We start from the raw sequence: 22,825 nt of genomic DNA, 5'->3' as shown, positions 1-22,825 counted from the left end.
TTTTTTTTTTTTTTTTTTTTTTTTTTTTTTTTTTTTTTTTTTTTTTTTTTTTTTTTTTTTTTTTTTGTCTCTTTATCTTGTCTATTACTAATCACGGACTAATTTATTTTTAGTGATGAATATCTTTTTAAGAACAAAATAAATTATAGAATTTATAGTTAGTATTTATTATTTAGATTTGGAGATAAATGAGGATCTCTTTTCGTTTTTAATTTTTAACTGAAGTGACTCACACGTGTTTAAAGCGCCAATTAATCGCGCCGGATCTGCGCCACCTGGCCCTTCTTCCTCTTCCCTTTCTTCCCTACTTGTTAGACGAATTCTACTTACCAAATCTTCCGATTTTAGGGTTTCTAATTTCTCGTTCCCATTCTTATGGACGCAGCAGAAGAACACCAATCCAAACCAGGTCTCTTCGATCAAATCCTCCCTCCCCGTCTCGAAGACGCTGGACTCGAGGATTGTGCCCTTCCTCCCGATTCTATTTGCGAAGCCTTCTTCAAGGCCGCCTCCGCTATCAAATCCACGGCCACCGGTTTTCTTTCCTCCGACGAGGGCGACGATTCCGATGGCTACGGAGTAGAGGATAAGTGGTCGCCTACTGCCGCTCTATCTACCGATGTCGTCACTGGAATCTGGCCGGAACTGGATCCTCCAGCAGCTTGCGCGACGGATAAGGGATTGAAACTGCCGGAGTTTGATCTCGATGGGGTCGTAGTAGGGGGAATGGAGGAGAGGAGAGGAAAGGGTTGTGCGGTAGATGTATTGGAAGGGTTGGAGGTTGGAGATGAAGCCAAGAAGAAGAAGAAGAGCAACCTATTTTAGCGGAAGGTTTTGCTTTAAATTCTGCAGTTTAATTAAGGTCTGCCAAACTCTGCGTTACAAAGTTCAATGAAGTTGTTGTTATTGATAGTGTATAACTTTGGAGTTTGAGGGATTTAGTGGCTGAATTTCGGGTGTTCTTTCCTTGTTTGTGAATATACATTAGATGACTTCTTGAGTTCGTTTTCTTTTGAGTAATGGTGGACGTTTTAGTTTTCTAGTTTAGTCTTAAACAGCTTTCTTCTGAATCTAAAGATTAGATATTTATTGATTACTCTCTCATTGCTAACCTGAAGAATAATCCTGTGTGCTTCACTGAATAGCTTTTCCAGTGAGGTTCTGAAAGTAGAGCCCCATAGTCATAGTTCTGCCCAATTTTCCTCTTCCTCATCCAATCCCTCGAGACCTTCCAAATCTGAGTCGTCATTTTCATCAACTGTGGTAGTTTCAGATGAGTTAACAATGGCGAAGAATCCTTATATAAAAACTCAATAAAAAAATATGAATTATTTTCTTAAATTTTTTTTAGCTTTAAGACCAATATCTCAACCTTTATTTATTTTTACATAAGAATTGATATGGTGATAATACTGCCTTAAATCACTATTTGACAAGTTCTTGGAAACTTATAAAACCAGTAAATGTACTTTAAACAATATCTTCTAGTTTTATTTTTAAAAAAAAAAGGGAATGAGATTTTAAATGTCTATTAAACAATTAGAATATTTTCCTTTCTATCGAATATGAATCAAGAAAAAGGGAACAGAAAGATGAAATAAGGAGAGCTAACATAAAATAGTTTGTTATTGGAATTAAAATATTCTTATGTACTCTTATAATGATTTTCATGTAGAAAGCAATAATGGTAATAATTAGATGCAACAGAAAAAAGTATTTATATGGGAAAACAAAATCCAGGAAAACCAGGAAAAAACACAAGTACAGTGTCGTCAAATGGAACATAGAAGGAACGAGAAGTTAGCATTGGTTCCTCGGATCTTTGCGGTGACTTTTAAGAGAAATAAAGAAACGGTGGTTAGCCGTTCAAATTTCAAACATGTGTGTGTTCCCCTGTTTTTGAGAACCTTTGACCTCCCCATGAAAAACCACAGCCACCCATCCATCTCCTCTCTCGCCAAATTCTCCCTTTCTCTCTCTCTCTCTCTCTCTCACACACACACATCTATCTTATCAAACCCTGCATGTAACCCAATCCCCATTTCAAACAACATAACAAACCAACCTATTCAGTTGAAATTTGATTCCGTTTTTTTTGGGTTTTCCAACCAACACCTCTGTCCTTTTCTCTTTCTATGACCTTTGTTTTTTTCGGTCTGTCAAGATTGCTGGTTTGTTCTCTCTCGTCTATTCTACCAAAAGATTCATCAAAAATCTGAAGATGGTACAAGAAATGGAACAGGGCGACGACAATTGCAGGTCCCAATTCTTTCATTTCAAACATAAATGATGATCCAAATGCTTCACTCTTCTCTTCACATAATCATGGTTTGTTTTCCAACAGCAATCAGGGATCTACTCCTCCAAATGACACCGTTTCGGAAAAATCTCCAACAAATCAACCCGACAAAGGCCCTCCAAAAGCCATGGCCTGCAGGGATGAAGCTCCAATTAAGCAGCCTAAAGATCACCCACCAACAGGTTCATATCTCTTCTCTTTTCTGTTTGGAAAAGATTGAATGCTCTGAGAAAAGAATAATGGAAATCACAGAATGATTTCAATAACAAATTAAAGTTTATGACTTTGTAAATGATCAGAAATAGAACAGATGAAGGAGCGGTTCTCCAAGTTGCTTTTGGGTGAAGATATGTCTGGTGGAGGAAAGGGTGTTTCGTCGGCTTTAGCGCTGTCAAATGCAATCACGAATCTTGCAGGTACGTCATCGGTGTGTCGATCTTCTGTTTTCGGTCGAGAATTGTCACAAAGTCGGTTGAACTGTGCTATCATTTTGATGTGGTTAAAAAAAGCAAGTGTATTATTAGAATGTTAAGTGATGATCATTTTGCAGCTTCTGTTTTCGGGGAACAATGGCGTCTAGAGCCGATGTCGGTGGAGCGAAAAACAAGGTGGAGAAAAGAAATTGACTTGCTTTTATCAGTCACTGACTACATAGTTGAATTTGTTGCTTCCCAACAGAAATCTAAGGATGGAACAAACATGGAGGCAAAAATTTCTCTCCCTTCTTCTTTCTGATCTTCAAAACAAAGACAAACAACAGTTGACATTCTTTGATTTAACAGATCATGGTTACCCGTCAACGCAATGATCTTCACATGAACATCCCGGCGCTGCGCAAGCTCGATGCCATGCTTATTGTAGGAAAATTACTAATTTTTCTCCACATTTTCATGTTTAATAAGTTTTCATGATTGAATCTGTCTAATGGTTTCACATGATGCATAGGATTGTTTGGATAATTTTAAGGACCAATCTGAGTTTTACTACGTATCATCGAAAGATTCGAGTGATTCGAATAAAGACAATGCCTCAAAGAGAAAAGATGACAAATGGTGGCTACCTACTCCTAAAGTCCCTACAAATGGTTTATCTGAGAACTCAAGGAAATTTATGCAGTATCAAAAGGATTGTGTAAACCAAGTCCTTAAAGCAGCCATGGCCATAAATGCACAAGTTCTATCAGAAATGGAGATCCCTGAAAACTACATAGAGTTATTGCCTAAGGTCAACAAAATTTACCTCTGGTATCACAAATTCTCTATTGTTCATTGATTTCGTGACTGAATCTTCGTTTGCAGAATGGGAGGGAAAGCCTTGGAGACTCTGTATACAGAAACATAACGGTCGAATTCTTCGACCCGGATCAATTTCTGTCTACATTGGACTTATCTTCAGAGCACAAGATCCTAGATCTCAAGGATAGAATTGAAGCTTCTATTGTGATATGGAAGAGGAAGATGAACCAGAAAGATGGAAAATCTGCTTGGGGCTCGGCTGTAAGCTTGGAGAAGCGAGAGCTTTTCGAGGAGCGAGCGGAAACAATTTTAATCATCCTCAAACATCGTTTCCCAGGCACTCCTCAATCAGCACTAGACATTAGCAAAATCCAATACAATAGGGTACAAAACATTTTTGTTTTTGTTTTTGGAAAGTACTATGTTTCATGTCTTGAAAAGGGTGGATGGAATCCTAGTAAACTTCTGTTTGCAGCACTCTCTAATGTTATGTTGGTTCTTTGGATGTTTAGGATATTGGTCAGGCTGTTCTAGAGAGTTACTCTAGAATCCTTGAAAGCTTAGCCTTCACTGTGATGTCAAGGATTGAGGATGTACTGTACGCAGATTATCTCGCTCAAAATCCGACACAGGCCTCGAGTAAGAGCCCTTCAAGGGAAACCCCGGTATCGTCGGGGGTGGATAAGCCTTCACCAGGAGAAGAGACACAAAATGCTTCCGAGACACTTACTTCAATGACATTATTGGATTTCATGAATTGGGGTCCTGATATTTCTGATAATGAGACAAAGAAGGAATCACCAATAGGGAATTCAGACAACTTCCCTGCAGAAGGTGAACTGAAGCCTGTGCAGAAGCTTCAAAACATAGTGACTAACAATAAGTTGGTCTCGTACCTCGAGAACATCAGCGGCGGTCCGAAGAGCCCCGTGGCACGACATTGACTCGAGTTCATAAGGGAAGACGAAAAATAAGAAGAACAAAAAGCTAGCATAAGGTTTTAGAGAAGGGGGAGACAGCATAGCAGAAAAACACGGTTAAGCTTAACCTCCTTTTGACTGAATTTCTGTTTAGAGCTGTAATTACCAAATCCATTCAATTCATTCCTGTTGTAAATATGAAGGATGAATAAAAGTAATTGGCTTTGGAGTATTTGGAGTATTTTGAATTTGTTTCTTCTGCAGGGCAAACTGGCAAAACCACATTGATCACATAATAACAATGGCTCAAATAACACTCCCAAATGGTATCTTTGAAACATGCTGGTAGGAGAGTTAAGAGAGAAAATTTACATACAACAAAAACCCGATTCGAAAGCGAATTAGATCTTGCCACGCGGGCCGAGTTTGGGTGGAAGTTGAGGTCCTTTCTTGATTGGAAGAACGTCATCTGGGGCAGTGGCACTGAAATAAGCTAAAGTGGAACCACCACCAAGTAGCAAGAACTTGAGCAATAATCCTCTCTTGGTGAATGGAGCAGCAAAGGTCTCAAAGAATTTGCTCTATAAAATGTACCAAAATAAGTCAATAGCAACTTCAATCCAATGAACAAAGAATTACTCTGTTTTGTTCTGTTCTGATCCATTCTTTATATTCTTTAAAGCAAAACAATGAATCATAAACCTGAAGAGAATTGTAAGGTGAAGGAGCATCAGATCCATACAAATCCCACTGTCCAGTAGTGTTACCCAAATCCTCTAAATCAAAGTAAACGCTCTTGTCACCATACTTAGCCACCACAGCACCAGCCCTGAAACACAGAGAACACACACAAAAAAAACCCCATAAGTTTCATACAATTCCAAACTAACAATAAAGCTTTTTTGGTGATTGATTTTGGCACTTGAAGTTCTTGGGCGTCAAGGTCTGGCGAGAGGGCCTGAGGGGCAGCTTGGTCCCGGCAAGGGAGCTTCCACCAAGACCCTTTACGGCAACCGGCTGAACGGCGGCTAGTGTTGCTAAGGAAGCCATTGTTGCCTTCTTGGTTGGAAAAGGAAGGAACTTGGAGTTGCCAGGTTGAGATAGGAGGTGGATGCTTCAAATGGCTTGTGATTGGATCTTGTTTTGACACGTGGAAAAATGGGATCTTGGAAGAGAATTTTGAGTATCATTTAGGAGGTTCCACGTTGGATGGAAGTGGATAAGGTTATCCTTGTTGATATGGGGGAAGATTTCGGACCTTCCTTATATCTTTCTTTATTTTTTTTAATGATTTTTTGTGTGTGTTTGGAGTTCCTTTTTATTGGAGATTTGATGATTTAGTAACCAGGTTTATTGCAATTAAATTATCCACATTTGTTAAGGTTCAATTAAGTCTAACATTTTCTTTTATGAATGTTTTCACGATTTCTAAAGTTTTTATAAGCCTCTATAAAAAAATGTTTTGTTCATCTCTCTAACAGAGATCTTACAAACTTAATAAATTGTTTTTCTATCCAATGGGATCTCACAATTCGAAATTTTCACAGTTTTAGAAAAAAGGTTTCTTTTCTTCAATTAATGTATGATCTTACAATCCACTCCTTTTGAGGTTCAGCATCTTTGTGTTTCCCTCTCTAATCGACGTAGGATTTCACAATTCACTTCTTTCGAAGTCTAGCATCCTCACAGACACTCATTCTTTCTCCCATTGATGTGAGATCTCATAGTTAAAAAAACTTATTGGTTCAGGTAGGGCACGATGTGGATCAAGTAATAAAATATGAAAGTATTTATCCATTAATCAAGCAAGCTATATATCTCTCCTCAATCCGCAAGCCTTTTCCACACAAAACAAAGAAACCCACATGAGAGAAAGGAAAATAAAAGCTTTACTTACAGTTATAAGATATCTATCAACAATCATCCTCACAGCATCCCAGGCTGCTCCTGATATTTTTGATCGTACAACAAACGATGCTTTTAACGTACTCAACCGAATCCACCGTGGGTTTTGCAGAGGGAGAGGCGTCGGTCACAATTTGAACGGCGGCGGTCAGCAGAGCGCCACCATGGGTGTCGGAAGATTTGTGGTCTTTCTGGCGAGTAATGAGGAGGGACCTGGACTCAGCGCCGTCGGGGAGAATTGAAAATCCCGATGGGAGGATTGTGAGGCTGCCGGAATCACAGCCCGTCATCACCGACTGCATGCCGGAAACGTCTACTCCGGAGTAGACTACCATGGATTCCGAGGAGTTTGTGGAGGTGTCTTGGAGAATCCACATGCTGCTGCTGCTGCTCTCTTTTGATCCTCTTGTCTGAAACAATTCTGTTCAGGTTAGCTTAGCTTCTGATATATAATGAGACTTTTATTGTGTTTTTAAAAAAAAAAAAGTATTAAATTTGATTACTTGGATACTAACTGAGTTGCCTCGATCCTGCCCCTTGGCCAAATTTGCAATTGAATCAACTTTATCTCCACCAAACATGGCGTCCCACTACAACAATATTCATCCCAACATCAAAAAAAAAACAAGGCTAGGCTTTATTCTTTCCGATTTCCGACTTCCAACTGATTTGAGATCTCATAGTAATACTTGGACACAAAATCATTAATTCAGAAGCTTAAACTAATGGGTTATTTTACCTCGTTCCTTCGAGCGTCGTCTCGCAAGAAATGGAAGAGAGTGTGGGGAGGAACAGGCAACCATAGAGAAAAAACTGCACATAAAATAACACCAATGGGTTCACCAGGGTCACTTAGATTTTTCCTGGAACAAACCCTAATATCTTCCCCTGTTTTGCCCACCACTTTGGTCCATGTTTGGTAACTTGAAGCTGCCACTGCTTGGGAGAAGCTTGAACTCATTCTCTGTGCCAACTTCAAAGTGCTTTTTCTTCCAGCCAGAGTCGCAACTCCTGATAACATTTGAGCTTCAATCATTGTTGGAAACATAAATTTTTGAAGTTTTGGTGAGGAGATTTTCCATAATAATATATGATATTGTTGATTTTGAACTTAAGCTTTCGTGGCTTTGCTCTTGATTTTACCAAAAATGACTCGTATTAATGGAGATAGTGTTACTTAGTTATAAATCTATGATCTTTCTCTTCGTTAGTCAATGTGGGACTATTCTTAATAATCCTCGGCAATTCTCCCCTCGAACAAAGAACATCATAGAGTCTCCTTTAAAGCCTCTTTATTTGGAGCTCTCTAACAATCTCACGTTAATCGAGACTCTACTCCTTCTCTAGATCCCTTGAACAAAGTACATCATTTATTCGACGCTTGAGTTACCTTTGACTATACTTTCGAAGCTCACAATTTTTTGTGTTCGACACTTGAGGATTCCATTGGCATAGCTAAGTTAAGAGCATGACTCTGATACCATGTTAGGAATCACAATTCGTATGATATATTCCACTTTGAGCATAAGCTCTATGAGTTTGCTTTTAGTTTTCCCAAAAGACCTTGTAACAGTGAAGATAGTATTCCTTAATTATAAAAATAATCTTTCTCTTAATTAGCCAACATCGAACTACTCCTTTTAATAATTCTCTCAACGATTTTCTTTTAGAATCAGTCAGAAGGAAGAATAAAGGGCTAACCGGTTTCTTTTAGAATCAGCCAGAAGGAAGAATAAAGGGCTAACCAGTTGAGTCTTTGATGGGGATGTTGGTGGCCATAAAGAAAGCAAGGCGTTCGCATTGGAGTTGAAGCGTTGCCATCCAATGTCTTGCTCCAAAGGCAGTGCCATTGTTGACTATGGTGCGGTACAAGTTATGAACTTGGGTTTTTTCACATTCCAAATGCTCCACCATTGTTACCTATAAAAAGCACCATTATTTGAAGTTTAAGATTCTCAATACTCTAACATAGATCAAGACATATACCTTGCAATGGCCATTAGATTCATCCTTAATGATGCAACCAGAAGGACGTTTTCTATACTTCATCAACGATGCATCGATATTAATATCGTCAACGTTGTCGATCGAAACATCGACAATCGCCCATTGTTCAGTGTCGAGCTGCTTGCAATGACGTATAAAATAGATTTCTCTAGTGGGCACCAATGGTGTAAGCAGCTGCACCTCCACAAACATCTACAATAATGGCTATTTAATTGAAACAGCCAATTAACTCATATTGGTGACTTTGTTAAGAAAAATTTCTGATTTCATGAGGGGCTTACCAATTGCACTGCGCCATTCCAATTGGCAACTTCTCCATTACAAATAACATCAATTGTAGCTGCCTTTGAGATCATGGAAGGAAACATCTCCTTCCATTGATTCTACCAAATTAAACGATGGAAGTATATGTTAATTATCGATGTATCTGTAAGTTTATTATTTTATTCATGTTCTTATAGTCTTATTACCTCATCCATGAAGCTTTGGATCAACCTCGAGGGCTCCATGAAGACGACGGTCGTGTCTCGAGAGGCTTCGATATGTCTTTTGAGCCAACAAGTGTTCGAATTCTTGAGATGGAAAGTTTTCAAGTACTCGTCGTAGTTTAAAATCTCTCTTCCTGTCTCGATGCTACGGATCCAAAGTGGCTCGTTTGTGGCAGCCATTGTTTTGAGCTCTTCGAGAGCTTGATGAACCCTCTCCATGATCCTCGACTTTTCGAGCCCGAAAATTCCGGTGTAAAAATCTAAGCAGTTTCGGTTTGTCTCTTGGTCGTTCCCAGACGAATATGAAGGCGAGATCGATGATTGCGAGTGTTTTCCGAGTGCTGCTCGTAATTTTTCGACCTGGGAATTAGAAGATTAGTCAAGAAGAAGAACCAAATTATTAGAGGGTGACATTGATATTACCTCGGCTTTGAGCTTAGCATTCTTAATACGCAATTGCTCCGTAGTTGTGAAGGCAGTATGGTCTTCAGCAGCGTTGGCAGTGCCACAGTTTGGACAGCCAACTTTTTTCTTGGTAAGTTCTCTCATGGCTTTATTTTCTTCTCGAAGTTTCTCCATTTCAGCTTTTAACAATGTGTTTTCATGGCGCTCTTGAATAGCCTAATCAAACCATCCATTAAAACCCAAACCAGCCAGAACAATAAAGGTTCATATAAACTTTCAACATAATTTTATCGCAAATCTTCACAATAGTATGATATTGTCAATTTTCATACCAATAAGGATGTATTCCATACTTATAAACATAGGATCATCCTCTAAATTAGTCAATGTGGACTCCTTTTCTAACTATCTTCCCCTCAAACAAACTACACTATAGAGCCTCTCTCTTGAGACCTATAGAGCCTTCGAACAAAGTACACTATTTGTTTGTCAGTTGGATTGCTTTTTGACTATACGTTCGAAGATTCTGTTGACATGACTAAGTTAAGAGCATGAGTTTAATACTATGTTAGGAATCATGAATCTACACAATGGTATAATATGGTCCATTTTGAACCTAAGTTCTCATGACTTTGTACCAATGGGGACGTATTCCTTGTTTACAAATCTATGATCATCCTCTAAATTAATTAAACTAACAATCCTTAATAAAAACGAGATTAATAGAAGATTTTACGCATACTTTGATTTGGGTTCGACGATTTTGGAACCAAAACTTGACCTGCCTTGGTGAAAGCCCTAATCTCTTGCTAAGCTGCTGCCTTTGCTTCTCATCTGGGTGAGGCGATTCTTTAAATAGCCTACAAAATTATGAACAAAAAAAACTCGACAAACCAAGTCCTAAATTACAAAAACAAAAACAAAAACAAAAACAAAAACAAAAACAAAACGTTGATGGATTACGCCTCCATTTCTCTGATCTGCTCGGTGGTATGCCGATGATATTTCTTCCTTCTCTTTACAAGACATCCACCATCCCCCTCTTCATTTTCCTCGTGCACTCCTCCGCCCTCGAAATCGTCGTCCGATCTCGATCTCACCGGTCCCAAGTTCTCGCTACTAACCTCCGCCGCATCATCCCGCCGCACTTCTCCACTGCCATCGTCAACCTCCTCCATCTCAACATCGCCCTTCTCCGCCATCTCACCCCGGCGAAAAATCCCCGCCTCGAAACAAAATTAAAACAAAAGCAAACCCATGAAAGCGAGAATTTTGAAACCCATGAATCAAAACCGAAAATAGAGGAGAATATACTTACGAGAGTAAGAGAAAGAGCGGGAGAGGAGAAGAAATCTTTGGTGAAAGCGAGGCGATTATTATTATTGGACATGTCGGCGAGCATGGAAGGTGCAAAAAGAAGGGATTGATTTAAAAGAGAAGAAATTAAGATGCAGACAAGTGAAGAAGAAGAAGAGTAGAAGATTTAAAGGACATGACAACAAAATGGGTGAGCTCAGTGGGGTTTTGCTTTCTTTCTAGAGAGAGACTGGTAGAGGTTGACTGTTAGATATTTGCTGTAACAGAGAAGACGACTCAACTAACTTTTAACTCGTTTCAATCAAACATCCAACGGTATTTCCTGGTTTTTTTTTTTCCCCACTAACGGCTTGTTAGTTCAAGCGACCTCCCAATTTTTATTTTCTTTTTTATTATCAATAAATATTATAATTAATTAATAATATGAGAAGGTACCCAGAGTCAAACCAAAAGGTCAACACCAAACCCCATGACGTGGCAATATATTTTCAGGTGTTTGGATTTGTGCTTTATGTGTGTGTATACTTAATGGGGTTGCGTCCAACTTTCTTAATTTCCTCAAAACTTTGTTCCTTCGAACTCTTATTTAAACTTTTTAAAAACCAATAATTAAATTTATGAAGTATCTATAAATAAGTTTCCGCTACGAAACTATAATATGTAATTTCAAAATTGAGTTTAAAATGAACAAATATAATATTATTCGATTCAATATTTGAAGTTTGATCGCATCTGCATTTCAACCAATATTACCCAAAATTTTGTTTTTTAGTTCCCATAATTATTGGGTTGAAGGTAGTTGAGAATGGTAGATAATATGAATAAAAAATGAAAAAAAAAAAGGGACAATTTTTGTAAGAAATCCAAATGAAGAAACAAAAGAAGAAGTAATGTTGTTGAATTGTTTTCTGTGCCTCTCTCTGTCTTCTACTTTATGTCTCTTTTTATTTGGTTTTAAAGCTGTAATGTCTAATCATCTCCTCAGCTAATGAGAGGAAAGACAAAATGAGAGAAAGACAAGGCAATGGAAACACAGAAAATTCAGACTAGAAACAATAAAGGGACAAAATAAGAAGGAAAAGGCATGGGTTAATGCTGTTATGTTTGCCTCACTTGTTGTAGTGATAATGAAGCTAATTTTGCTGTTTTTAATCTTTTTTTTTCTTTCAATTGGAGAGGAAACAAGTGCCTAAAATTATTTTTTAAAAAGCATATAAAGTTAAAAGATAGTTTTATTAATTTATTTAGATTTAGATTTATAATATTTGTACGAGTTAAAGGTCAGATTAATTTTTTTTTTATTAGTTTATTAGGCGGAAGTAACCCGTACTGTTTTATGGCGGGAATATCGGTAAGCGTATACTTTTATTTCATTCAGGTGTCGCAGTAGGAGTGGGCAATAAGATGGTTTACATGTGAGCGGAAGTACAGGCCAAGAATCGCAGCTCCGACAAACATGCACAGGTGTTAGCCCGAGAGACGAGTTCTCACGAGCTTTCAGAACATCACCACATGATTCAGGAACCACTTCCTATGTCCTCCTCCTCACCGCTTTCAATCTTTTTGCACACCAACCGATCCATGCTCAATTTCCGGTTTGCTTCTTTTGTTTTCAACCTCCGGTGCACGCTACCACTCGCTCGCCTTCCCCGATTTCCAATGCCGAAATTAGTTCGTCTTCAATCGGAGCCCTCATCGCCGTTGCTCGAACCACTCTAGCCCTGTTCCGGCGCATTTTAGTCACTCTCTCGGCCCTCTCGCTTTCCTCTTCCGCGATTTTAGAGGTACGCGTGGTTAATTCTTGCCTCTCTCTGATTTAAACTCTAGATTGTTTGCATTTTGCTCATGTCCTTCGATGTGTGTTAAATTGTGCGTATGGTTTTATTTTTTGTACAGAAATTTATGTTTTAGGTAATTTGTATACAATTTATAATGGAGAAGTATGTTAATCTTTGTATATTGAATTCATTGATCATTTGTACTGAGAGCTCTTTCTCTTAAATGTTAATCTCTGTATATTGAATTCATTGATAATCTGTACTGCTGTAATAGACTAACGATTATAACAATTAAAGCTTTCAATACGATAACTCTAATAATTTATAGTTGAAACGATAAATTGTTTTGTGTCGATCGGACAGATTATTACGGAATGTCAACGTGAATGTCTTCTTGTTCGTGTTTTTTAATCAATCTTGGGTCCGTATAGAAATATATTAAGCTGCTGCGGCAAAGAAATTAAGAAATATTTAGAAAAAATAAATGATCGATAGTTATAAGGATACTCTGCATTCACGAGGTGTTTATTTTCTCTGCTAATTGTAACTGTTTTTTTCTATGGACATATTTTTTTTTTTTTGTCCTTTGGGATATTAAGGTCGACATGATGCCATCCTGTTGATACTCAGGATTTTTCATCGTTTCTGTTTTTGTTGCTTTGGTCTTCCTAAGAATTCCATTCCCAGGTGCTACTAGTCACCGAGTTCCTAAGAGGCAGTTGTTCTACAGCTGGCCTTGAGGATAGCTTGTTTATAATAATTAGAATTACGTCATGAGGGGGCGCCATGTTGTGGAAATGTCCACGACACACAAACGTACAGCACCGAGGGACCATTTACATGCTTCCAGTAAACAAGAGAGTCCAGGTGTGGTAGCAACGGTTCTATCAAGATTCTCATGATTTTTTTGTTGTCTGGAATTAGAATACTAACTTCTTAACATCTCAACATCTCTTAGAGCGTTATACTGTTTACCCTTCATGGAAACGCTCCTTGCGGCATGTAGGTGTAGCGACTCTTGCTTCATTTTTACTTGGATACCATCTTGGGTATGTTCTCAATCATCACTATTCCTTATATCATTTTTAATGTTTCCTTATCGCTTGAATTTTTCAAATTGATTTACTCAATAGTTATTTATCTTTGATGTTGCAGTGTAATTAATGAAACATTAGAGAGTATTTCCTTAGACCTTGCCTTTAGTGGGAGCACATTGGCCGAAGGTGATTACATAAACATTTATTTTAGTACTTTTATTTGTGTTTTTGGTTTTTTTAAAAAAGTAATCTAGTTTTTTCCTTAAATAAAGGTCTCGTAGTAAGTACATCCTTAGGTGGCGCCTTTCTTGGATCTCTATTCAGCGGCGTGATTGGAGATGGAATAGGGCGTCGTAGAGCATTGCAGCTATGTGCATTACCAATGATAATTGGTGCATCCATGAGGTAAGCATTACGTGAAGCATCTTCCTGAGTAATTCACTCCTGGTACTAGATAGACCCTCATGGGTAATTGATATTTGGCACCGATTCAAGTGCTGTTCGTCATATTGATTCTTGTACACTGTTTTCTAATTTTGCAATTAATACATTTTTAACCTCCCTCAGGTCATTTCAATAATATCTCCCAATATCAGGTTTTAAACATGCTTATCATATTACTGTCAATCTGTTAATTCAGTTTCGGCAGTAATTTTCTTCTTTTGCACAAATATGATTGCAGTGCAACCACAACAAATCTCTGGGGAATGCTTCTTGGGAGGTTATTTGTTGGGATGGGGATGGGTCTTGGCCCAACTATTGCATCACTTTATGTTTCTGAGGTACATAATATCTTGATAAGTTTGAACAGCTAGCCACACTCTGGAATTAAAATTAGTATCCCACCTTCAGTTTGCCTTGTTTGTAGTTATTCCATATTTATTTTGAGTAGGTATCACCAGCTTATGTAAGAGGAACTTTTGGGAGTCTTACTCAGATTTCCTTATGTCTCGGTCTTCTGGGATCCCTATTTATGGGACTGAAAGCCAAGGGAATAGTGGATTGGTAAGTAATGTCCGAGGGAATGCATGGTTGAAGACTACATCAAAATTTTCGTTTCATGGGCAGTTCATCAATTTGTCTATGAACAGCAGTAGATAACACAGCTTTTTTGACTAGAAGGTTTTCTCAGGTGGCGGACTTGTTTTTGGGTATCTGTCATTCCTGCTGCTTTACTTGCCCTTTTGATGGAATTTTCTGCAGAAAGTCCTCATTGGCTTTTCAAGGTCATAATCTCATATATAATTTCAACTGCCTCTTGGGACGTTATCAACTCGTGTTTGAGAATTTACTTTCTTCATGTGCTAGATTGTAAATTGGTTGAGTTTAATCAAGTTTAGGGAATTACAGGTTCTTTCTCTTTCCTTCAAGCATGCACTTATCTCACTAATTCCACATAGGTATACCATGTCATGTCTAAGTGACATATCTTTTGTTTTAGTCATATACATATTGGTGCCAGGAATTCCGACTTAGGGAACCTTTTTTTATTTCTCAGTTTTCTTCCTTCTTGTTTATATTGGTAAATACCCCAAGGCTTTGATATCTTCCTATTCTACTTCATTTCATTGTTCATTCCACTGGCATGCTTCAATCGGTCGATCAGTTCCATGTGACACCACATGATACAATAATTACACCATTTACTGTCTCCGTCTCATGGTGCTCAAAAGAATATAATTTCAGAATATAAGCAGTAATTTTAAGGGTAAATTCAAGTTATATAATCAAATTCAAATAATAATCTGTTTCTACAATCCTGCGTTGGTCCCTCATGAGTTCTATTGAATGAGTAACAAAATTGATGGTCAAGCATCTCAGACTCACATCTATATATTTGTTTCATGCTCTCCTGTTTGTGGACCATTTCTTGATTATGTTCTGAAGCGATCTCTAACCATCTTTTTTGGATTTGCTTCAGAGTGGAAGAACTGCTGAAGCTGAGGCTGAATTTGAGAAGCTTTTGGGAGGAGTACATGTTAAATGTGCATATGCAGAATTGTCGAAGTCTGATAGAGTAGATGACGCTGATGCAGTGACGTTATTGGATTTACTCCAGGGCCGCTATTTCAAAGGTAAATGTACAAACAATGTAATCACTGATCAGTTAATAGTTTCTCACATACTTCTAACTCCTAATGAAACCTTTTTCTTTCTCTAAATTATTACATTTGCATGTCAATTTTGCAGTGGTTTTCATCGGTTCAATCCTTTTTGCTTTACAGCAGCTCTCTGGCATTAATGCTGTTTACTATTTCTCTTCTACTGTCTTCAAAAGTTTTGGCATACCTTCAGATCGTGCAAATATTTGCATAGGAGTCGCAAACCTTTTTGGTATGTCGGCTCTGACTGGATCATCTCCAGTTCAGCTATGAGATTATTCTGGTATATGCCTTTATTTATTTTCATCCTTCAGGGACAATTGTTGCAATGCTACTGATGGATAAACTTGGAAGAAGGGTGCTGCTTCTTGGCAGTTTTTCAGGCATGGTAATTGTTCTAGTGCTTTTCGGGGGGAAAAAAAATACTCTTTGGTTTAGATAGATGTCTTGGCAGAAACTGAGTCTAAATTTCAAAACGCACGATATCTTTCCCGCATTATTTCTTTTGTATCGTTATGAAATGTTTCTATAGTACTCTTTTTGGGTGTTAAGGATTCAAAACAGATGTATGGTTATGCTCTTTATAGCATCATTTGGTCCCGACTAAAGTTGTAAATTACTTCTGTAACATGTATGAGACTGGTATAACTAAATTAGGTCAACCTAAAAATCCTATACAAATTTCTTGTACGTGAGCCCTTGATTAGGTTTTACTTTCTACTAGCGTTTTGTATTTTTCTGACCTTACTGTGTTTGGTTCTAGGCAGTGTCCATGGGCCTCCAAGTGGTAGGAGCAAGCTCATTTCCATCCAGCCCTGGAGCATTCTATCTTTCTGCCGGTGGCATGTTACTGTGAGTAATTATCATCTTAATAGTCAAATAAACTTGGAATGCTTACCTAGACGAATGAATGTCGGATGTTTCAAAGAGAAGATTATTACCAGATGTTTTGACAAACACAAGGTGGATAATGTAGGTTTGTCCTGACATATTCTCTTGGTGCGGGTCCTGTTCCTAGTCTCCTCCTATCAGAAATATTTCCTGGTCAGATTCGAGCAAAAGCAATGGCATTTTGCATGTCGGTTCATTGGGTACTACGTTTCTCAGTTCAACCGATATGACTTTGTTTGGAAGTTTCATTTCTTTATTTATCTGCTGTGCTTCTTTTGATCTTTGCTTCCATGTCTGATTTTCGCTTTACAATCCCTAGTTGGAACAATAATTGAAAGTGGAAAAAACTGGACCTCGATTAAAAAAAAAAAGCTGTCAGATGTTCACTATTTATTAGATTGACATCCTCTTATGAGATATCAAAATTTATGGTAACTGCTAAACATCTTTACTAGTTTACTTTTTGCCCACAGAAACAGAATTGTTGTATTTGTTCTTGTAATAAAACTTCATTGGATGTTTTGTTCTGGTTTGGCCTGTGCTTCCTTCACTGCTTATGAGCATCTCTTCTGTCTTCCCCTCGCATGCGAACACAAAAGAGTTGTGCCAATTAAGGGAAAAGAAAACTTGTAGATGTCTCACATTCTTGCTGGTTGGACATGAACAGGTGATAAATTTTTTTGTTGGTTTACTCTTCCTGCCGTTACTGGAGCAATTAGGAGTCCAGATCCTATATACAGTTTTCGGTACATTTTGCTTCATAGCAGTGATTTTTGTGAAGAGGAATGTATTGGAAACAAAAGGAAAATCACTTCAGGAAATAGAAATGGCACTTCTACCAGTAGTGTAGAGGTATTTGATACATGGATCAAATCATCCTCTTCTTTGTTTCTCTCTGAAAATGGTAAGAGACAATAGTTTCACAATTATTTACACTCCTAATATTCTACCCTCGTGGTTTTCTGATTTTTCTCCTTCCGAAACATTGTACAACTATATCAATTTCTGTTGATCGTCCTCACCTTCTTTTCAGGGAGGAAACAGATTCATTCAATATTCCTATCATCATCTTGCATATGTCCTTGTTCAAATGGAGTGATTACAAGATCATACAACGGCATCAAAACTTACAGCTTCTTAACTTTCGCCCAATCGCTTTCTAGAATGGTATCGATTTTCTTGAGGGCTGTCTTGTCTTTTTTCCCTCAATTCAGGTCATTCATTATTTGTCTATTTTCACTTCTTTTTTTTTTTTTTTTCTTTCTTTGCCTTGATATAATGAAAAGAAAGTGCACAAATGCCATGGATCACAGTTCAAAGTTCTCTATTCATTGATTATTTATGTAACTTGACCTCTCTGAGCTTCAAAGCTGATGATGCTTATGAGTACTCACAATGCTGCAGGTTTATATAACATACGTCTCTTCTTTTCTTTTTTTTCTTTTTTTTCTTTTTTGTTCAACAATTAAGAAGGATTCCAAATCTGTCCTCTTATGATTTGAATTGAGCGAAATGGTGTTGCACATATTTTACCCTCAAATTTGAGCTTTGCAGATTATTGCAAGTGTCACAGGGTAACATGATGACAAAATATATTGTTTATTTCTTTCTGGGGACAGTTAGTATGTCTGTATGAAGATTTACTGATTGGGCTGTTTTAAAGGGACATGTATTGGGTGGTTGCAGTGTAGTGTAGCTTATGTTTTTTTTGTTGTCACTGCCTATTGTTGTGATGTTGTTGAGGCATCATTGCCAGAGATGTAGCCCCGTAAAAATAATGTGGTCAGGATTGTGATTGAGATTGTGTTCCTTTTCAGATTCATTTTTTGGAATCAGTTTGAATGGTTTCGATTCGAAGATTAAAATATTCCAGTTTTTTCTTTTTTCTTTATTTTGGGTTGAAATGTCAAAATCAAAAGGATTTAGAAGGAATTAAATGTCGATATTGTGAACCTATCAACTTTTTAGGATTATTGATTAAATATCAACCTTTCAGAAACAAAAAAAAATATATATATATATGAAAATGGAGAAGTTTTCAATAAAAATGTTTTCTCATTCCAACTTAAGTATTTCATTTGGTAATATTTCACAATCTACCTCTTAGAGGCCAGCGGCTGGTATACAGCATTGCTCTAATACTTTGTAATAGTTCAAAGGTATCTACATTCAATAATTCAATCATACTTAGTAATTGTAACTTAATATTTTTACTGACAGAAGAGAAGGAAATGGAGACTAAAATTTCAATTGGTTCGGCTACTACAATTTTATCAGAGGAATAGGGAAGATAATGAAGAAGAATTTAAAGGACGTTTATTGAAAAGAAAGGGGAAAAAGTTAGCATTAATTCCTAATAATAAATATAGAGAAAATGATAGCAGGAATTAGCATAGTTGTTTGATTTGTATGGGTGCAGGTAGCGAGGGACTTAGAAGCTGCCATTGTAAGCTTGAGCCCAATAATCAGCTCCGTTTATGTCACTTTGTACATGTTGTGTACAAGATACAGGTACCAAACAAAGCCCTCTACTCCTCAACTCATTTGCTTCTTCTTCCTTTTCCTGTTCATCAATAATATACTCCCCATAACTTTTTTTATATTCGTGTGTAATAAATTTATGAACTTTCAACTTTTATGTCTAATACATTCTCGATATATTCGACCTTTTTAAAAAAATTAATGAATTTAATGGGTGAACAATTGAAAATTGGGTGAAAGAGATTAGTTTTAAAACAGTTGAATTGGTTTAGGTCAAAGCTACTGGACATTCTTTATGCGTAAAAGAAAAATCAACAAATTAACTATATTTCATATGCCTATAATCCTAAATATGATAATGAGAATGATGGGTTTGTAGGTGGTAATAAACTGATAACCCTATAATTCCTAAATATGATAATGAGATGATGGGTTTGTAATTGGTAATAAACTTACAGAAAGAGATTGTTGAACTAAAATAAAAAAGATTAAAGGTCACCTGGGTAGGAGGTAGTTTTCTTTTCAGGCTGCTGTCATTGAAGAGCTGCAATGGCCAAGAAAGCAAATTTTAAAATAAAAATAAAATAAAAAAGTTGCAATTTTTAGCTAACCCTTTAATGATTCCAAAACAATTAGGAATTCACAAAGAATGCTTTTAGGTAACTTTTAAATAATGCTAAAGTTGTATGAAAAGCTGAGAACCTTGTTCTTTCATTTCTTTCCTTTATGAATAAAATACAGTTTTTATTTTTATTTTTATATATATAATATTTTTAGATGCTTTCATTTGAAGCCCCTCTCTCTTTTTTGTTTACTTGATAGATCCAATAAAGCATAATACCTAAGCAGGGTCTTCAGGAAATTCAAATTTTCTTCCATTTTCAACTTCAAATTCTCTCAATTTTTCTCAAGTTTTCATGTCTTCTCAATATACTTACAAAAAGATAGAATTTTGGTCAAAGTTCTCAACTTTTTTCAATTTTAGGGACTTTTGTATTTGGTAATTGAGAAATTTCAAGTGGGTTTTGGATAGAAGACACTTACAAGTTGATCCGGCCTTGTGGGTTCTGATGAATTATTGCCTAAATATGGAGAGATGAGAGCCTGAAATATAAACAAAGAAAAAAAGTGAAATAAAAATCAAAGCTTGGGAGAAGAAGAAGAAGAAGAAGAAGCATTATTATATTCAGAAAAATGGAGCAGAATAAAAAAGAATGAAGAAGTTAGGTATGTATAGAACTTGACCTCAATTTGATTGTGAAGGAATCTAACATACCCAATAGCCTCTGACAAGACAGAAGCAGTGTCAGTCTGCAAAACACACAAAAAAAGGAACAAAAAAAACACCACAACATGGGGAGGTATTCTTTTAAGGTTATGAACAACAACAAAATACCAATAACAAACTGGAAATAAGGTTTTTTTGAAGTGAAGAAGAGAGTTCAGAAACCCCCCCATCATCTTTAAACCTATGCCCTTTCTTTTAATTAATTAATTAATTAATTATTTAATTACCTTTCCGAATGGAGAAACCAGCTGGTGGAGAGCTGTGATTCTGTCCCCTACCTTCTCCTTTCTCACCTGATTCTTCACATCACAAACAAGAACTGAATTTTAATACTAATTTCAAGAAAAACAAAAGTTAAATTAGGGTACCTTTATCGGAGGCTGGCCGGAGACGGGCTGAACCCTAGGCTTCTTGCACACTCCACCAGTGGCAGCTGTGCTAACACACTTGATCATGGAACAAAAAAATTGTTTTTTTTTAAGGAAAAAAAAGAACCCCAATAGAGCTAAAAGGAAAAAGAGCAAAAGAAAAAGGAAGAAAATATGTTATTTTTGTACCTCAGATGAATAAGTGTGATCAGGGATTTGATTATTGGAATCAAGTTTGTTGAAAGAGAATTCCAAGATGGCATTACTATTGACAGAAGATTTAGGAGAAGAAGAAGTAGGTGGTCGTGTTTGAGAGCCTTTCACTGATATGGATGATGATGAACATGATTCCTTTTCACTCCATAAAAATGACAAGCTCTTACCACTTTGAGAACAAGTTTGTTGCTTCAAAACATGATCATCGTCATCATCATCCCCCACTCCAAATCTTGGAAACGGAATCAAAATTCTCCCCTCCAAATTATCCAACTTCTTTGGTTGAAAATGATTATAATTACTATTCAAAACCAACCCATCTCCACCCCCTTCTTGCAATCCACCTCTGAAAACAAACACAAAGTGAAGAAGATTCAACCAAAATCCCATGGAACACAAAGAACATTAAATAGAGAAGAAGTAGAGGGAATTTGGTTTTACAAAAGTAGTTGGCTCCATGACTGTGAATTGGGATGTTCTTGATTGGGATGATCAGCCATGGAAGTGAAAGGAGGTGAAGAAGATCCAACAACAAACTGAGGAGGAGGAGGAGGAGGAGGAAGAGAATTAGGTGGAAACATGTTCCACCAATTACTAGGGTTTCCACCCATCATTTGCTTTCAAACAAAAATTCCCTCCTCACAATATCAGCTTTTTCTTGAGTTTATGCTTTCAAAGAGAATCAAACCCACCTGAAACAAAAACAATACTTAGAAAGAAAAGAAAAGAAAAGGGAACAACTTTACTTTGTGAGCTGCTTTATTACATCAATACTTTGTGATGTATTTATTTCCTTGTAGATACTCCAAACAAGAACTGGGTCTGCTAATTTATAATAATCCTATTCTCTTCTTAAATTTCTATACATTTTCCCTTTGCTTTTGTATAAAGCTATAGCCTCAAAAAGCTGGTGGGCTGTTTTTTTCAGTTCATTAAACTTCATGAGTTTTTTTAGGACCTAAAATGACAAAACTTCAAGATTTTGGGGAATTTTTTGGATTTAGGGTTTTAGATTTACTATATTGATTAAATATATGTTTTACTTGAATTTCTTTTTTTTTTTAAATTATAAAAAATACAATTTTTTAAATAAATATTTTTTTTTGTAAGGGTGTGGAACTATTTTCCTAGTAGACACGTCTTTAAACTGTGAGACTAACGACTATATCTACTAGCGGGGTTTAATGATGACAACTGACCAACTTGGGAATTCCCACTAATAGTGCAAATCATGTTACCCGAAAAAGAAAACTCAGTATATGTTAGGGTTTGGTATATAGGCATATAGTTTATGTACTACTACTTAGTATATATTTCTGTAATAATCACACATTAATTTAGAATATAATATAATGTGTGTGTGGTGCAAGATCTAAGTGGATTAATAAAATAATGGAGGAGGAGAAATGGAAGGCCATGGGAATGTCCTTGAGATTGATGAATGTCATCCCTATATTTTTAATGTTTATTTAATCTTTTAAATATTTACCAATTAATTTATGTGAATGATGTGATAAATGACGTCACGCTTGTCTTTCAACTTATGAATTTGTGTCTTGAAATTTTAAATTAAAAGAGCATAAAATAGAATTAGACAAGTACGAATATTGGACGAAATTATAATTATAACATTAGCTGTATGAATATTTATTTTATTTATTATATATATAAATATCTAATTATTATTTTTTTATTATGTAAGTTATATGATTAATATGCTAATATTATTAATTGTGTGGTGAAGTTTTATAGGTTAATACAAATTCTACCTTCTTTTTTAAAACTAAAAAGATGCTATTTTTAAAATGATCGGCTAACAAGTATTTTATTATTTGATCGTACATGACGTCAATTTTGGTCCTTTTTTTTTTTTTTTTTTTAATATTTTGGTATGATTTGGGGTTTTTTTATTAGTAGGTTTAAAAATTGGGAAAGAAAACAATTGATGCAGATATTAGGGAATAAAAAAAATCATAAACTCTCGAAATATGTGATGAATGTCATTGATTAAGTCCACTAAACATTTACTATTATATTAAAAAGGTAATTAATTCAAATAAATGATGTGGTATTTTTTTTCTACATCTT

General features: G+C 36.4%; 6 protein-coding genes across 15 annotated transcripts; 3 read left to right on the top strand and 3 right to left on the bottom strand.

The window, feature by feature from the left end:
• The first annotated feature begins 301 nt into the window (after positions 1-301).
• LOC111492831 lies at positions 302-1,020 on the top strand. The gene has a single exon (XM_023142308.1). The coding sequence runs from the start codon at positions 376-378 to the stop codon at positions 823-825; it is 450 nt and encodes a 149-aa protein (XP_022998076.1). The 5' UTR covers positions 302-375; the 3' UTR covers positions 826-1,020.
• A 736-nt stretch (positions 1,021-1,756) lies between these two features.
• LOC111492829 (rop guanine nucleotide exchange factor 12-like) lies at positions 1,757-4,686 on the top strand. Of its 2 annotated transcripts, none has more exons than XM_023142307.1 (8): positions 1,757-2,259; positions 2,352-2,481; positions 2,599-2,715; positions 2,850-3,004; positions 3,082-3,156; positions 3,245-3,523; positions 3,598-3,918; positions 4,047-4,686. In XM_023142307.1, the coding sequence occupies exons 2-8, from the start codon at positions 2,427-2,429 to the stop codon at positions 4,476-4,478; spliced, it is 1,434 nt and encodes a 477-aa protein (XP_022998075.1). In that variant the 5' UTR covers positions 1,757-2,259; positions 2,352-2,426; the 3' UTR covers positions 4,479-4,686. The 2 variants fall into 2 exon arrangements, with proteins under 2 accessions (XP_022998075.1, XP_022998074.1); XM_023142306.1 differs by having other exon boundaries at positions 2,345-2,481.
• Positions 4,678-5,567, bottom strand: LOC111492832 (photosystem I reaction center subunit VI, chloroplastic-like). Its single transcript, XM_023142309.1, has 3 exons — positions 5,377-5,567; positions 5,157-5,283; positions 4,678-5,035 (listed from the first exon to the last, which is right to left on the bottom strand). Exons 1-3 carry the CDS (start codon positions 5,502-5,504, stop codon positions 4,856-4,858), a joined length of 435 nt encoding a protein of 144 aa, XP_022998077.1. The 5' UTR covers positions 5,505-5,567; the 3' UTR covers positions 4,678-4,855.
• Positions 5,568-6,225: 658 nt separating this feature from the next.
• On the bottom strand, positions 6,226-10,741 carry LOC111493199 (homeobox-leucine zipper protein GLABRA 2). Of its 2 annotated transcripts, none has more exons than XM_023142843.1 (11): positions 10,578-10,741; positions 10,223-10,485; positions 10,002-10,119; positions 9,278-9,475; positions 8,837-9,214; positions 8,648-8,749; positions 8,346-8,558; positions 8,105-8,279; positions 7,099-7,370; positions 6,875-6,949; positions 6,226-6,769 (listed from the first exon to the last, which is right to left on the bottom strand). In XM_023142843.1, exons 1-11 carry the CDS (start codon positions 10,659-10,661, stop codon positions 6,368-6,370), a joined length of 2,280 nt encoding a protein of 759 aa, XP_022998611.1. In that variant the 5' UTR covers positions 10,662-10,741; the 3' UTR covers positions 6,226-6,367. The 2 variants fall into 2 exon arrangements, with proteins under 2 accessions (XP_022998611.1, XP_022998610.1); XM_023142842.1 differs by having other exon boundaries at positions 6,863-6,949; positions 10,578-10,739.
• A 1,185-nt stretch (positions 10,742-11,926) lies between these two features.
• On the top strand, positions 11,927-17,865 carry LOC111492758 (probable plastidic glucose transporter 3). 6 transcript variants are annotated; one of them, XR_002719921.1, is made up of 15 exons: positions 11,927-12,360; positions 13,028-13,221; positions 13,313-13,403; positions 13,510-13,577; positions 13,664-13,796; positions 14,074-14,173; positions 14,284-14,396; positions 14,524-14,617; positions 15,313-15,466; positions 15,582-15,725; positions 15,808-15,876; positions 16,261-16,345; positions 16,470-16,584; positions 17,052-17,288; positions 17,418-17,865. XR_002719921.1 is itself a non-coding variant. In XM_023142193.1 (14 exons), exons 2-14 carry the CDS (start codon positions 13,128-13,130, stop codon positions 17,232-17,234), a joined length of 1,452 nt encoding a protein of 483 aa, XP_022997961.1. In that variant the 5' UTR covers positions 11,927-12,360; positions 13,028-13,127; the 3' UTR covers positions 17,235-17,865. The 6 variants fall into 6 exon arrangements, 2 of the variants coding, with proteins under 2 accessions (XP_022997961.1, XP_022997963.1); XR_002719920.1 differs by having other exon boundaries at positions 11,928-12,360; positions 13,085-13,221; positions 15,808-15,881; positions 16,257-16,345; XR_002719919.1 differs by having other exon boundaries at positions 11,928-12,360; positions 13,042-13,221; positions 15,808-15,881; positions 16,257-16,345.
• Positions 17,866-18,603: 738 nt separating this feature from the next.
• Positions 18,604-21,568, bottom strand: LOC111492760 (transcription factor bHLH68-like). 3 transcript variants are annotated; one of them, XM_023142197.1, is made up of 9 exons: positions 21,484-21,568; positions 21,179-21,429; positions 20,711-21,083; positions 20,522-20,599; positions 20,381-20,452; positions 20,111-20,176; positions 19,910-19,969; positions 19,365-19,409; positions 18,604-18,947 (listed from the first exon to the last, which is right to left on the bottom strand). In XM_023142197.1, the coding sequence occupies exons 2-9, from the start codon at positions 21,349-21,351 to the stop codon at positions 18,816-18,818; spliced, it is 999 nt and encodes a 332-aa protein (XP_022997965.1). In that variant the 5' UTR covers positions 21,352-21,429; positions 21,484-21,568; the 3' UTR covers positions 18,604-18,815. The 3 variants fall into 3 exon arrangements, with proteins under 3 accessions (XP_022997965.1, XP_022997966.1, XP_022997967.1); XM_023142198.1 differs by having other exon boundaries at positions 21,504-21,521; XM_023142199.1 differs by lacking the exon at positions 21,484-21,568 and having other exon boundaries at positions 20,381-20,446; positions 21,179-21,477.
• Positions 21,569-22,825: the final 1,257 nt, after the last annotated feature.

The sequence above is a fragment of the Cucurbita maxima genome, unplaced genomic scaffold, assembly GCF_002738345.1.
Source record: "Cucurbita maxima cultivar Rimu unplaced genomic scaffold, Cmax_1.0 Cma_Scf00018, whole genome shotgun sequence".
Taxonomy (NCBI): Eukaryota; Viridiplantae; Streptophyta; class Magnoliopsida; order Cucurbitales; family Cucurbitaceae; genus Cucurbita; species Cucurbita maxima.
The sequence above is the reverse complement of the archived record's forward strand: the minus strand, read 5'-3'. Positions and strand labels throughout refer to the sequence as shown.